Here is a 15,504-nt window from a genome sequence, read left to right on the forward strand (position 1 = left end):
GCCGCGGGTCGGGTCGTGGGAGCGCGGGTCGGGTCGGTGGGAGCGCGGGTCGGGTCGGTGGGAGCGGAGAGGGGTCGGTTCGGAGGGAGGGAGAGGGCGGTCAGGTCGGGTGGGGGGGGGGGGGGAAGCGCGGGTCTGGTAGGTTCCGGGTAGGGTGTGCGTGCGGGCCGGGCGGGGGGGGGCGCGGGTCGGGGGGGCGCGGGCCGGGCGGGGGGGGGGCGGGGCCGGGCGGGGGGGGCGCGGGGCCGGGCGGGGGGGGCGCGGGCCGGGCGGGGGGGGCGCGGGCCGGGGCGGGGGGGGGCGCGGGCCGGGCGGGGGGGCGCGGGTCGGGCCGGGTCCAGTCCGGGGGGGGGGGGGGGGGGGGGAGCGGGAGTCGAGTCGGGAGGAAGCAGGGGCTGGGCGTGGGAGGCAGTCTTATGCACGCAATCCCAGTGAGGCCATTCGGCCAGGGCTCAGGGCTGCGTCCTTCGGGCCCCTCCCACACAGTTTTGGGTGCCTGGAGCTACTGCACATGCGCATCCACTGTAGCGCGAATGTGCAGAGTTCCCAGCACTGTTTTCACCGCAGGGACCTAGCTCCGCCCCCAATTGCTCGTGCTGCGCCGGGCCTGACTCAAGAGGACCAGCAGAGAGCTGGAGAATCTGTAAGTATTTTTTAGGCGCACTTTGTGGCGCAAAAAACGGGCATCCAGGTTGGGGCTGCGCCGTTCTTGGCGCGGCCCGAAACTTGGGCCCCTTAAGTCTAGATTTCTTGGCGGAGCAGGCTCGAGGGGCTCAGTGGCCTACTCCTGCTCCTATTTCTTATGTTCTTATGTTGATGCCAATGGGCAAGGAATCTAAAAATTCAACAGTGGACCTTGTTGATTGATCCGTCAGAGTCAGAGTGCAGGCATGGATTTACGCGAGCTGCAATTAGGCTGAATGGAGCTCATTCAAATAAAAAAGGTATTTGGGAACAAGTTTCATTAACCGGGTAATTGTTTGCCTGGGGATTTAGTACTGCATCCGGGGACTGTCCCCGATAAACAGCAATGTATGATCACCCTACTTTAGGCAGCAAAAATAATCATCATCACTATTGCAGTAGGGGCATTTAGACACATTTGGGGTTGGCTGAGGTACAGTTTGCATCTGGCTGTGCTACACTCATCTGGGGAAAGCTCAATGTTAAAATGTTCCAATTTTCAGCACCAAAGCCCCTTTGAGTCCAAAAAATCAATTATTTTTTTGAAAGGAGAACTATTCTTTATAAAAATTTAATTTTTTTTGCAGAACATGACAACTGGTTGGCAATTCTCCCTCTCTTGGGCTGAAAACCATGCTACATTAAAACAGTCTAGTTATACAATTTTAAAATTGAACCATGGAGTGAGAGAATGCAAGTTTGATCCCTCATTGCACCATTTACCTAGCTTTGTTAAAAAAATACTTGAAATATTGCTGTTTAACTTTCCTTTGCACAACAGGGTGCAGCCAATTGCAGTCTACTATATAAATAACATTCTGCAAAACTGAATGCTGCTGTTCAGTGGCTGGCAACCTCAACTTCTGCTAGTCTTTGCCCAGTAATTTACCTAGTAACTCATCCCAACATAGACAGAACATTTCACCAAGGGACTCTACCAACAAACATGAGACACAATTCTACTGGGTCAATGTAATAATCTACACTCATCCTCATTCGAGGGACCGCCTATGATGATGACGACTCGATTCCACGAGAGTTCATTAGAACTCTGATCTCTCCCTTCTCCAAGCATAACATTCCTCTGCAGTGTTTAAAGTTCATTTTGTTCTTCATGACAAGCTATCAACTCCAACACAACTGACAAAACAGAAGATACATGCTTACTTTGCATATTGAAGAGTTCCGTCAGACACAATTTCTGAGCTCAACCGAGGTGCCGTTTCCAATGTACAAAATTACACAAGTTTGTAAAGCGAGCTTTATTTAAAAAGGATTGGGCTGGAGTCTACAATTTGACAATATGTGCTCCTGGCAGGAATAGCAAGTGGAATTTTTACCCCAAGTTTCTAACCTGCCAGGACACAAACTTACTGTTTGCATGAAGATTATGGGGGGGGTGGGGGGGACTGCAAAATTGCCTCCTCACAGTTCCAGAACATTTTTTGTGACAAGCATCCCAGTAAGAAAATGTTTTTTAAAATAAGTACACAAAACACAGTTTATGGATACAAATTTGAGGCTCTATGCAATGATTTTCTTTAACACGAAAAAGGTTAAAGTTTGTTAAGTACTAAAAAATGTTAATGACCCCTATTGATAAAGTAGCTACAATAATAATTGAAGAGCTCTGTGAAAATTTAACTACAGTTTCTCCTTTTTCACCTCCAAAAGGAGAAACAAACTGCACATCTTCAGTGGGAGAACACAGATATTGACCTTACGCAACAAACAAATGCAAGTTAGCAGATTTGAGGTTTAATACGTTTTAATAGCTCGATAACTGTAAAGGCGTTTATTAGTTGTTCCAAGATCTGGTAGCAGACTACAAAACAAATACTGAACATTACAACTAATTATATGGACATGGAAAAATAGCATCAAGCTGGGTAATATCTAGATCAAAATCTCTAAAGCTTGAATCAGTTACAACAGGGTTTCAATCTCCACATCTTCAATCTCAGGTGTCAAACAGCTATGAATACAGAACACGGTGGCTTATTTTCAAAATCTAGACTTCCCCTTCAGATTAAAAATCCATTCTGAATTTACAAAACAGACTCCTAAACCCACATTTATAATGGTGTGGATTTTAGGAAAAACCTGGTAGAAATTGGCAGAGCTTGATTTGTCCAAGTGCACAAGCTTGCAATAGTTTATACTACATAGCTGATGAGAGTTTCAATTATTTAAACACACACACACATGCTGAATAATGTTGGATTGAAGTCTAAAAATTGTAAAGGAACATAACTTTGAAAGACCATAGTTTCTACTTCAGGCAGTACTATAATTTACTAAACTGTTAACACAGGCAAGTTATTTTTTAAATTATGAAGTACAGCCAAATAATTGGGTCACCTGCACTCTGGTTTCATACTGCAAAACAAATCAAGTATGGCAACTAGTTGTGCTGTAATCAGCTCCATTTCTGTCTGTTGACATTTAATCATAAAATAGGGTCCTGGAAGACCGGCAAACTTTGCGGTTGGTTCAGGAGATATTTCTTCCCTCAGAATTTACGCCCAAAATTGGCCTGTTTTTAAAAAAAATTCTGTTTTGTGCCTCTCCCAGCAGATCACATGGTTGTGGGTGGGGTGAGTGTGTATATAGTGATACACAAGGTATCACAATTGTGTGGGACAGGCTTGATGGACCAAGGGTCTTTACCAGACCATCATTCGTATGTTGGTAGAATAAAAAGTTAATCTTTTCATCTCAGCATATTACAGAATAATACTCATTGCCCTTACAAGCCAGGAGATGCTACGCAGTTATCACAACACAGGTCAGCATCTGTATCCATCATAACTGCTTTACTAAAGGATATGTAAACATGAAACTGAACTTTAACGGTGACTAAGAATATTTATACATATTTATTTTAAAAAAGGGCATGCATCTTAATTTTGCATATTACCACTAAGTACCTGCTGAACCTTCTTGGAATCTTTGTGAGGGCTTTCTTTGGCAGGTATCCTCCCAAACAATTTCCAGCCTGGAGCATTCTGCTCTAATGGTACGGAATCTTTGAGCTTCTTAGCAAACAAACTCCTGCAAAATGAGAGCAGACAGCTATTAGCTAGAATTTAGCCAGTATCTAATTAGATGACCAGCACATGAACACCAACATTGGTGCTTCCTTTGTACAGTAAAAAAGTACCTCTCTGAATTACAGCTAACTTTAACAGCAGTGCTGCAAGTTAAACAAGATGGCACTGCTGCACTTGGAGTAACAGAAAACCACTTCAAAAAGCAGTTGCCCAGGCTTCTCCGGAGGAAAAAATATAAATACTGCAAATAAAATAAAAAGAAAAGGAAACTGAGTGCTGAAGCAAAAAAATCAGAACATGCTAGAAATGCACAGTAGGTTCATGAGCATCTGCAAAAAAAAAAGACAGATTAAAATCACAACGCAGAGAGAAACAGAACTCCAAGGTTGGTATTCATGGAAGAGAAGTTGCAGTGAATCAAACAGTACAGGTGAGAAAGTAAAACTGCAATTGCTGAAATTCTACGAGCTGCTTCTGGTGATAATCAGCTGTGGTTTCATTGCTCAGGCTGTAGGTTGGCAGAGCAGGCCAGCTTGGTTATATCAGCCACATCTGTTTTCTGGCCAGTACAGACCCTTTCCAAACACCAGGAAAGTTAGAAATGACAGGTGAATTTACAAGCGTCAACCATTCATACATAAACTTGTGCACGCAGTTGTCCACTGCTGCCAGTGGTCTGGAACGTTCCCCACAAAGTAAATGGAGTGGATTCCAAAACAGCGTGCTTCAATTTATCACAGACCTGCTTCTACTTTATAATGGGGCATAAAATGATTTATGCACACTTTTACACAAGCTGCAAATCCACAGCACATACACAAAGTAGATACAGGAAGAAACACTTGCAGTTATATATATTTGTATTCATTCGTGGGATGTGGGCGTCATTGCCAAGGCCAGCATTTATTGCACCTCCCTAACTGCCCTCGAGAAGGTGGTGAGCTGCCTTCTTGAACCGCTGTAGTTTTTCCTGGGCTGTTTCAGAGGGCAGTTAAGAGTCAACCATATTGCTATGGGTCTGGAGTCACATAGGCCAGACCAGGCAAGGACTTCAGATTTCTTTCTCTAAAAGGACATTAGTGAACCATGTTATGTTCAGAATAACTCCACAAGATTGTAGTGTAAGCTCAAACTGTTGTGACCCTTGGTCTCTTTAATGTGACTCCAGAGTGAGGAAGCAGCATGGTAGATTCCCTTTTATACCTGCTTGCCCAGGGTGCACAGGTGACCCTTAGGTCTCCGATAGGTGTGCCCACTGGTGGCAAGTCTTACATATTGGTGAGCTTTACATACATACATAACAAACCAGATGGGTTTTTACGACAATCCAGTGGCTTTTTAAAAAAAATTCCAGATTTATTTAATTAACTGCACTTAAATTCCACAGCTGCCATGGTGGGATTTTAACTCTCTTCTCCGGATCATTAGCAAAATAATTATGCTACCGTTCCTGACAAATATATACAAACTCCAGACAGCCAATGAGCTACTTCACCCACACCCAAAGTGTTATAATGTAGGAAACGCAGCAGCCAATTTGTGCACAGCAAGGTCCCACAAACAGCAATGTGATAATGAGCAGATAATCTGTTTGCAATGTTGGCTGACAAATAACTATTGACCAGAACATCAGGGAGAACGCCCCTGTTTTTCTTTGAATAGTGCCATGGAATTTCAAAGTCCAGCCAAGGGCAGGTGGGGCCATCCGAAATTAAAGCACTCGAGTATTACACTGGAGTGTTAGCCTAGATTTTGTACTCAAGTCTCTGGAGTGGAACTTGCGTCCATGATCTTCTGTCTCAGAGGCGAGAGTGCTACCACTGAGCCATAGCTGACTCCATACAGGAGGCATGGGATCCAACAGCAGCTTTCAGGACCCACAGAAATTTGGATTCTTGATGCAATCGGGTCGGGTTGCGGCTTTTACATTAAATGTTGCTATCAATTGCACGCGAGGTAAATATATCTCTTATCAAGAAGGTCCCGTGTTCAATCCGGCTCTATGCTGGTTTCACTTGCCAGGCTATGAGGAAAACAACAATTGGGCAGGGTTCCCACCACAATCTGCGGTTTTTGCTGAAGGTGCACATTTGACATTGCAAATGGATGAAACTTCTCCCTCCCACCCCACAATAATCATGACCTTACCATAGCGCAGTTCATACAAGAATGGCTACTTGAGTAAAGCACCAGAGGACTTTGAGACTGTGGAATCATTTCACTACATATTTACTCAACTCTTTGTAGCATCACAAGTGAATCACGAATTGGCCCATTAATCTCAAGGACATAAATTTCAAGGCTGCAATGTTTGGCAACCATAAAAAGGTTGAATGCCTTCAAATCAGATTTATACAAGATGGGAAAATAAATTTGTATTTTAAATATAGACATGAATAAATCTCATAGCAATGCTAACAAATAATCTAAAATATGGAACAGAGCACTAATATGTAGCATGTTCCCATTCCCAAAGGGGAGCGGATCACAGGCAATGGAACAACGAACACAATTTTATTAATTGGATTTTGAGCGAAGTAGGGATTGTTAGTTTGCCTCTAAATAACTATTTTGAAGCACCTTGTAACTGAGTAGTGAAAGACACTGGGCTCAATTTTTCCCAGTGATTTGCGCCGCTTTTTTTTGCGCATGCTGCTTTTCTTGGCCCAAGTTAAAAAAAATACAAGTTTCCCCAATTAATGTGTGCCATCCTAACTCAGTTAGTTACGATGTTTTTAAGGTTAGTTTGTGTGTGTCATGGGCGTTAACCTGCCACCCGCACCAATTCTGGCCATTTAAGCAAGTTTGGCCAGCCCCATTTACTCCGATGTTTCTTAGGACGCCGTGAATTAAGAAAATAGGCGCAGGTAAGTAAATCAACGCAGCAGGTGCAGTTCCAGGGCCCGGACAGCAGCAGTGAGTGGGGGGGGGGGGGGCGCGCAGAAAGAGAGAGAGGAGAAGCCTTTTGAGCATAGTTAGGAGCGGGGAGCGGGAGGGAGGAGGCCGTTCGACCAGGGATAGGAGCGGGTAGCGGGAGGGAGGCGGCCATTCAGCCAGGGATGGGAGCGGGGACCGGGAGGCCATTCGGCCAGGGATTGAAGAGAGGACCAGGAGGCCATTCGGCCAGGGATAGGATCGGGGACCAGGAGGCCATTCGGCCAGGGATAGGAGCAGGGACCAGGCGGCCATTCGGCCAGGGATTGAAGCAAGGACCAGGAGGCCATTCTGCCAGGGATTGAAGCGAGGACCAGGAGGCCATTCGGCCAGGGATTGAAGCGAGGACAAGGAGGCCATTCAATTGCCCGCCCAATAGAGCTGGTCGAGCGTGGTCAGTGCTTCGATGCTGGGGTTGTTGGCCTGAGCGAGAACACAGACGTTGGTGCGTCTATCCTCCCAGTGGATTTGCAGGATCTTGCAGAGGCAGTGCTGGTGATACTTCTCGAGCGCTTTGGGATGTCTGCTGTATATAGTCCATGTTTGAGCCGTATAGGAGGGCGGGTATTACTATTGCCCTGTGGACCATAAGCTTGGTGCCAGAATTGAGGTTCTGCTCTTCAAACATTCTTTTCCTCATGCAACCGAAGGCTGCGCTGGCACACTCTAGGCGGCGTTGGACCTAGTCATCGATGTCTGCCCTTACTGATAGGCTCCCAAGATATGGAAAATGGTCCATGTTATCCAAGGCCGCGCTGTGGATTTTGATGACTGGGGTTGGGGCAGTGCTGTATGGCGCGATCAGATTAGTGGAGGACCTTTGTCTTACAACTGTTTAGTGTAAGGCCTATGCTTTCGTACACCTCGGTGAAGGTGTTGATGATGGCTTGGAGCTCAGCCTCCGAGTACGTGTAGACGCAAGCGCGTCTGCGTACTGTAGTTCAATGACAGAGGATAGGATGGCCTTGGATGTAGTCTGGAGGCGGCAAAGGTTGAACAGGTTCCCATTGGTTCCATTAGTTTAGTTCCCTTCCAGTGGGGAGCTTGTTGAGAGTGAGATGTAGCATAGCAGCAGCAAGGAAGATCACAGATGCCGCAATCGTGACAATCTTCAAAAAAGGGGACAAGTCTGATTGCGGTAACTACAGAGGAATCTCCCTGCTGCCACTGGGAAAGTCATTGCAAGAATCCTCCTCAATTGTCTTCTCCCTGTGGCTGAAGAGCTTCTCCCAGAATCGCAATTTGGATTCCGTCCACTAAGGGTACAACGGACATGATTTTCACCGCGCGACAACTACAAGAGAAATGCAGGGAACAGCATCAACCCTTGTACATGGCCGCCTTTGACCTCAAAGGCCTTGAGGGATTATGGAGTGTCCTCCTCCGTTTCGGTTGGCCCCAAAAGTTTGTAACCATCCTCCGCCTGCTCCACAATGACATGCAAGCCGCGATCCTGACTAACTGACCCACCCCAGGCCCAATCCACGACCGGACCGGGGTCAAGCAGGGCTGCGTCAGCGCACTGCTCAATCTTCCTTGCTGCAATTCTAGGTCCTCTTGTACCACTGCCTTGATGTCAAATCAAGAGGTACATTATTTCCCACCGAATCTATAGTATTACCAGTAGTTGGGCCAGAACAGGAAAAAGTGATTTTTTTTTTTTAAAAACATTGAATGACAAACTAGACAAGTATTCCATCATTTGTTCTGGTTTCATTTTTGACAAGCACTCCTTGGAAATGTATTATTTTTAGTGAGATCAAATTTTTGGAACTGGATAAATTCCTGGAACTCGATTGATTGATTTTTTTTTATATAGCTTTTCAGCTGGAATTAGCTACCTCCCCCTATATTCTTTGACACATTTCAGTCTTAACTTGGAATAATTAAGATGTTGTTTTCAAAACATGCAGCTTTTTTTGATTTTGGTTTTAAATCAGAACCGAAGAATTGCACAGAACGCTATTCAAGCAACAAATTTGGAATACATTTTGACTTTAGTTGAATTTATGTACATCAATGACCAACTTCCTCTCCTTCTCTCAAGAGTTCACCAGGAGGGGAAATGTGAACACAAAATGTTCTGATGATGATTTTTAAGCTAAAGTATTTGGGGGAATGGACTGGTGCCCTAGGCTCAAATCCAGCCCAAACTGGTGGGATGGAAGTGATCTGTCTCTGCCAACTCGGAAGACCTTGTTGAGTTCAAGTCGTCTCTCCCCAATTTCTGATTGACAATATTTGTCAATGCAAAACTGCCATTACATTTATAATTGCTCTCTCCCATTCAAGTGGCTCTCCTGGGATATGCATTCACACATTGCATTAAAATAAATATTGTATCCTTAACAAAAGGATGGCTGGCACTGGTTATTCAAGTGCTGTAAACACTCCTGGAATTGGGATTACGGCATGTCAGACACAGTCCTCATAATTTTTTAAATGAGTTTTGATCATAAAGCCACTTTTATGTTCCAATTTAGTGGTGCTGGGGTTGTTTGCCCCCAGTGAGCTATTCTTGCATAATCAGCAACAACCCATAGGTTAAAAAAAACAAGGTCTGACTGTTTGATGGTTTTAGCTGATCTACCAGCTCACCTGGGCACTTGAAGCCAATGGTTATACACCAATATAAGGGCAGTTTTCAGGTTTACGACCTCAATAGGGTTAAAGCAGCAAGGTTATAATCAGCAGTAGTGTAGTATGGACACTGGCCGAGAAAAAGCTCAGATGTGTTATCCTCCAAAATCCAATTTACGATACCATCTAGGTTCAGACGTGCAAAATGGTAATTCCATAGATGTTTAGTTAGGAGGTGGCCAATCAGACTATTGTTTCCTACTGTAATTCACAACTAATCCCACTTTCTAGCTCTCTCCCCATAGCCCTGTATCTTCCTTGGCTTGAAACGTTTATCTACTCTTCCCTGAAGATACAATCATCTCTGCCTCAACTACTTCTTGTGGCAAAGCATTCCATGCACCAACAACTCTCTGCAAAAAGAAATCTTTCCTCACCCTTCTCCTCCCGTCTGAAATTTTGAAGTGATGGCTGATCATTGATTCTCCTAACAGACAAAATAGCCTTGAACTTCTGCAGGTGTTGAACGAATCGCCCACTTTAATTTTGGATTGATCAGTTTAATCCCCAGAGAAATTACAGTAATAGCCAATAATACAATTGTTTATGCTATTTCTCAAGAGGTGCTGCTGATCCCCTGCCAAAATTAGTAGGAGATCAGAAGAATCCCTACAGAAATGAAGGGCCAATTTCTTCCTATTCACCAAATAAACCCTTACACAATTTTAGTAACTAATATATTAAATCTTCTCGGCCTTCTCTGCTCCAATGGAAATAGTTCCAGTACTTACCTTCTCTCAATTAATAGTTTATCAACCATGGGATCATCATGGAGAATCTATAGGGTCTAAATCTGGGCTGCAATGGCCTCCTTCCATGCTGTAAATTTCTATGATTCTATTGTATGAAATCCAGTAGCGCATGTAATAGAGCTCAATATGAGCAGTACACAACCAAGGCATGACAGAATGAAGAAGCTGAAGGGCTGTTCTCAATTGATCCATGGGCCTTATCAAAAATGACACCAATCTGTGGGCACTAATTGGGCCCTGCAGGTATCTGATCAATTTCGCCAACTTAGACACCAGCCAAGACCCATAGAAGAGTCTGGGGAAACAGGGGCGGGGCAGGCAAGCGGCGGTGCAATGTTAATGTCAAAAGCTAGAGGAGTTCTCCTACTCCTCCTGGCTCTACATTAAGCTAACACTACAAGCTCCTTCCACGGCCTCCAACTGCCCTTTAAGGTACACAGACTAGGCCGCTATAGAGCCTGACAGAGTAGTCAGAGCTTGTGGCAACATTTAACCAATTTCATTAAAGGGGCTGGAAATGGGCAAAGGAGTCTCATTTTAATATTGAAATGAGATCTGTGCTCATTTCAGACGACTACCATCGATGCTTTAAAAAAAAAAGAGGTCCTGCTGAATTTAGCAGTGGCCCTGGCAAATGCGTAGATCGGGAATGGCCCTTCCCACTGCTATTGTTTCCATCAATGCACTTGATTTATGCCTGTAGAACATGTGCAATGTTGAATTTTTACCCCTATGACTTTACTGTCCTTTCTATGATGGGGCACCCTAAACTGCACACATTACTCCAATTAGAAAAGAACTTGCATTTATATAGAACCTTACACAATCTCAAGATATCTGAAAGCTCTTCATAGCCAATTAATTACTTTTGAAATGAAGCCACTGTTGTAATGGAGAAACGCAGCAGCCAAATTTCACACAAGATGCCAAAACAGCAATGAGATATATGACCAGATAATGTGGTTTTTTTGCTGATGTTGGAGTACAGGTTGGCCACTACACTGGTAGAAGTTACCTATTCTTCATCAAAAGGGATCTTGTATACACCTGAGGGAACTTCAGTTTAATGTCTCATCCAAAAGAGATAGTGCTTCCAACAGGACAGCATTCCCTCAGTCGCATTCAAAGTACCTGGAATGGGGCTTGAACCCAAACCATAGGATGCCGACACGAGATGCTGAACAGAGACTGATGAGCTTATTACCTCTTCACTCTATGCCCCCATTAATAAAATCCAAAATGCTATTGGCCTTTTTATAGCTTTATCTATCTGCTAACGCAATTTGTTCTACAAATTATAGTTTCGGAATCTATAAAGGCTCCTGAAAAAGCCTGAACAACATTATACCAAGATGATTAAAAAAATTAAAGACACCGAAGTTAAAAAGCTAAATTTATAAAATGTAATAAAACGGTATTTAAATCAAATACAACTTTGTCAGGACGAAACAAAATTCTCTCTCTTTACAGATTCTGATTGCTCACATTTTCTGCTTTTATCTTAAATGATGTGCGTCAGGAACAGTTACCAGAACCAGTGATTATTTATCCTATATGTGATTTAAGATACTATAATGACCTATACAAGAAAAGTCTAAGTCATTGTGGATAAGCCTCGATAATAGCATTACTCATAGCAGGGTTAACTTCGGTTGCTTGAGAATTCTTTTAATAGCCCTTTATCTAAAAAAAAATACAAGATTTAAGAATCTATTAGTTAATTATAGAAACTTGCATTTATATAGCGCCTTCAACGTAGTAAAACGTCCCAACTTCACAGAAGCCTTACAAAATGACAGCCCTGCATTCTGATAATCAAGGAAAAAGTATGGACTTCCTGAATGCATACGTGGAGCACATCTCACTGACAATGAAATTACTGTGAAGTGTAGTGACTGTTACATTGAACTATTTAAACAGATTGCCAAAAGCTGAAAAATCCCCTTAGATTAAAAACTAGTGTGAGGAGCAGCAGACAGTTCCTTAAAGTCTGGAGGCTAAATTGGCAAAAATCAAATATGTTTTAGCAAGGCAGGAGAGAAGGAAGGTAGAGATACTATTCAATATTTTCCTGTATTTTCCCCACCCCCCTCTTCTATATGTTACCTCTTGCTGTGCTATGTTTCCACAGGCCCTGGTCACACTTCAGTACCTTGCACAATTGACCGTTGTTCATGTATAAGCCGAACTAACAAGTGCAGCTATGTGACTACAGTGGCATCTGATTCAAAGCCAACCCTGTCCCCACTCATCATCCACAGACACACTTTTATTTGATGTCGCTGGAAAGCATTCAGAAGGTGCAATCCTGGGCAATTTCTCCAAGAATCCAGGGGTGCTGATCTGTGGCACTACTGATCTAAAATAACTCAGCACAGACTGGAAATAGAACCAAAGACCTTCCTAGCGCCTCTATATGCCTCAGCTACTCACCATCCAAACCAGTTGAACCATCAGCAGAGTTTACATGCATAAACAAATTAACAGCTCTAGGCCAAACTGATTGCACGGTTATGCCATATAATTGTTGTAAAAAGTGTCTAGAAACTAGAAATAACTTTTACAATTTCCACACATCAGGTTAAAATTTGCTCATCTTGTACAGTACGCTGTGGAATTAGTAACTTTCAATAGTAATTGTATTCCTTACTCGAACCTGTATTAAATCAACCTTTACATTTCACTCAACAGCACTTGCAACTTCTGCGTAATCTGAATTTTCAGTAAAACTACCTTGACCTTAATACTGATCTTCTTTCTCCCCACTGATGCAATCCCAAATACAAGAAAATTCACTTGGGGAAATAACTCCAGAATATGCAAATACTAGCCCAATTATCACCTAGTTCTTTGCCAACACCATACTTATTGCACTCATCAGATTCAAACGGCGCAATGTGTGTTATGCATCAACTCATATGCAAACATTACCATTTACAGTGCACCATATATATCCACAGAAGCTCCATACCTGTCTATCAGTAAGAGTAGAGAAGGCGCAGCCATGTTTTCAAAAAGGACAGTAAAACTCATTTTAGTGAAATCACTAAAGCCAACAACCCCTCCAGCGTTGGATCCAGTTCATAGTTCAGTCATTCTTCTGAATATTCCCAAGTCAAACAGTAGAAGAGCACTAAATCTCAGTCCATTGCTACTTTATTACACTGAATTTATAAAATCTAGTTTAAAACAGATATTAAGTTTCATGCAAATCCAGGTCAGTGCGTCGGCAGCAATCCAATACAATATTAACATTACAGAGAGAAGGAGGCCTGAAAATTTACTCAATACCTGAGGGAGGGGCTGACTGCAATCTAAGGCCTGCCCACTGAAACTCTTAAATGGAAGCAGTTCAAACGCATCAGATTACTAACCGGGTTTCTGCAGTTACTGTAAATCCTTCACCACTAACCTCAATTGCAGGGAGAATGGAGACATTCTTGAATGTGTTCCAAAACCCTACATAAAGGAAGTTTGCATTTACTTCTGGCCAAACATTAAATGCTCCCCAAAACATGGAAATAACAGAATAGCTGCCAAAACAAACCCTACATGACTGCTGAATAAGGAAGTTTCATATTAAATTATCTTCCTGTAACTCAATCTCAACACTGCAGTTACACAAATACAAAAAGAAGTCAACTTCCCTAAAAGAGTAGCTGATCTAAACAAGGTACTTGCATATACAGTGGTCCATTCTTGAACACTAGGGTCAGGAATTTGCAATGGGTAATAACAATGAACTAATAGCATTTGCTATTATTACCCCTTTGAAACTGACCACAATTTCAGGATGTAGCACATGTGCATCCTAATGTAGAAATCCTGAACTTGTCAGTCATTCACTGTTCAGACACTGGCTGTGCTTTAACCCCACCCCAGCCCCGGCATTGCTAGCAATCAGCGAAACTGACAAAAACTTTAACATTTCCCCAGAAATATCGTCGTTAAATACCCCATTGTTAGGTCTTGTTAGATCAGATGTAACTGGGATTTTAACAGCATACTGACTGCTAAACAAACATTATAGACCCGAAAAACTAATTTTAATTAATTTTAGTTAAACGGCTAAATACTGTAGAATCTTGAGGAATATAGAAAGTTCAGAGGTAAAATTAAAAAGGATATTAGGAATGCTAAGATAGCATGAAAAATTCTTGGCTAGTAAAATTAAGGAAAACCCAAAGATGTTCTATAAATATATTAAGAGCAAGAGGATAACTAAAGGGTAGGGCCGATTAGAGACCATGAGGGCAATCTTTGTGTGGAGGCGGAAGAATACTTTACGTCTGTTTTCACAAAGGAAAGGGGCAATGCAGATACTGCTATCAAGGAGGAGTCTGAAATTCTGGATGAAATAAACAGTGAGAGAGAAGGTATTAAGAGGTTTAAGCAGCTTTGAAAGTAGATTTCCCAGGCCCAGATGAATTGCATCCCAGGCTGTTGAGCGAAGTAAAAGAGGAAATAGCAGAGGCCTTGACCATCATTTTCCAGTCCTCTTTGGATTTGGGCAAGGTGCCGGGGGACTGCTAATGTGGTACCCTTGTTTAAGAAGGGAGACAGTGATAGGCCGAGTAATTACAGGCCTGTCAGCCTAACATCAGTGGTGGGAAAATGATTGGAAAAAAATCCATAAAACCAGGATAAATCTACATTTGGAAAGGCAAGGATTAATTAGGGACAGTCAGCATGGATTTGTTAAGGGAAGATCATGTTTGACTAACCTGATTGAATTTTTTGAGGTAACCAGGAGGGTCGATAAGGGTAGTGTGTACGATGTAGTGTATATGGACTTTAGCAAAGCTTTTGATAAGGTCCCACATGGCAAGACTGGTCATGAAGGTTAAAGCCCATGGGGTCTAGCGCAAAGTGGCTAGTTGGATGGCAGGCAGTGACTAGTGGGGTGCCGCAGGGCTCAGTGCTGGGACCCCAGCTATTTACAATTATACATCAATGATTTAGATGAAGGAATTGAGTGTAATATCTCCAAGTTTGCAGAAGACACTAAGCTGGGTGGCGGTGTGAGCTGTGAGGAGGATGTTAAGAGGTTGCAGGGTGACTTGGTTAAGTAAGTGGGCAAATGCATGGCAGATGCAGTATAATGTGGATAAATGTGAGGTTATCCACTTTGGTGGTAAAAACACAAAGGCAGATTATCTGAATGGTGGAAGATTAGGAAAAGGGGAGATGCAACGAGACCTGGGTGTCACGGTACATCAGTCATTGAAAGTTGGCATGCAGGTACAGCAGGCGGTAAAGGGTATGTTGGCCTTCATAGCTAGGGGATTTGAATATAGGAGCAGGGAGGTCTTATTGCAGTTGTACAGGGCCTTGGTGAGGCCTCACCTGGAATAGTGCGTTCAGTTTTGGTTTCCTAATCTGAGGAAGGACGTTCTTGCTATTGAGGGAGTGCAGCGAAGGTTCACCAGACTGATTCCCGG

At 43.2% G+C, this 15,504-nt stretch overlaps 1 protein-coding gene across 2 annotated transcripts in view; it reads right to left on the minus strand.

Moving 5' to 3' along the window:
* The window catches only part of LOC139248910 (TBC1 domain family member 14-like), an 88,351-nt gene that overhangs the window by 52,707 nt on the left and 20,140 nt on the right, over positions 1 to 15,504 (minus strand). Inside the window, exon 3 of one of the 2 annotated variants that reach the window (XM_070872255.1) lies at positions 3,615 to 3,738. The exons of the other annotated variant lie outside the window; for it this stretch is intronic. Within the exon in view, the coding sequence (XP_070728356.1) occupies positions 3,615 to 3,738 (124 nt within the window). The remainder of the gene's footprint in view (positions 1 to 3,614; positions 3,739 to 15,504) is intronic. 2 annotated transcript variants of the gene reach the window in all.

The sequence above is a fragment of the Pristiophorus japonicus genome, chromosome 2, assembly GCF_044704955.1.
Source record: "Pristiophorus japonicus isolate sPriJap1 chromosome 2, sPriJap1.hap1, whole genome shotgun sequence".
Taxonomy (NCBI): Eukaryota; Metazoa; Chordata; class Chondrichthyes; family Pristiophoridae; genus Pristiophorus; species Pristiophorus japonicus.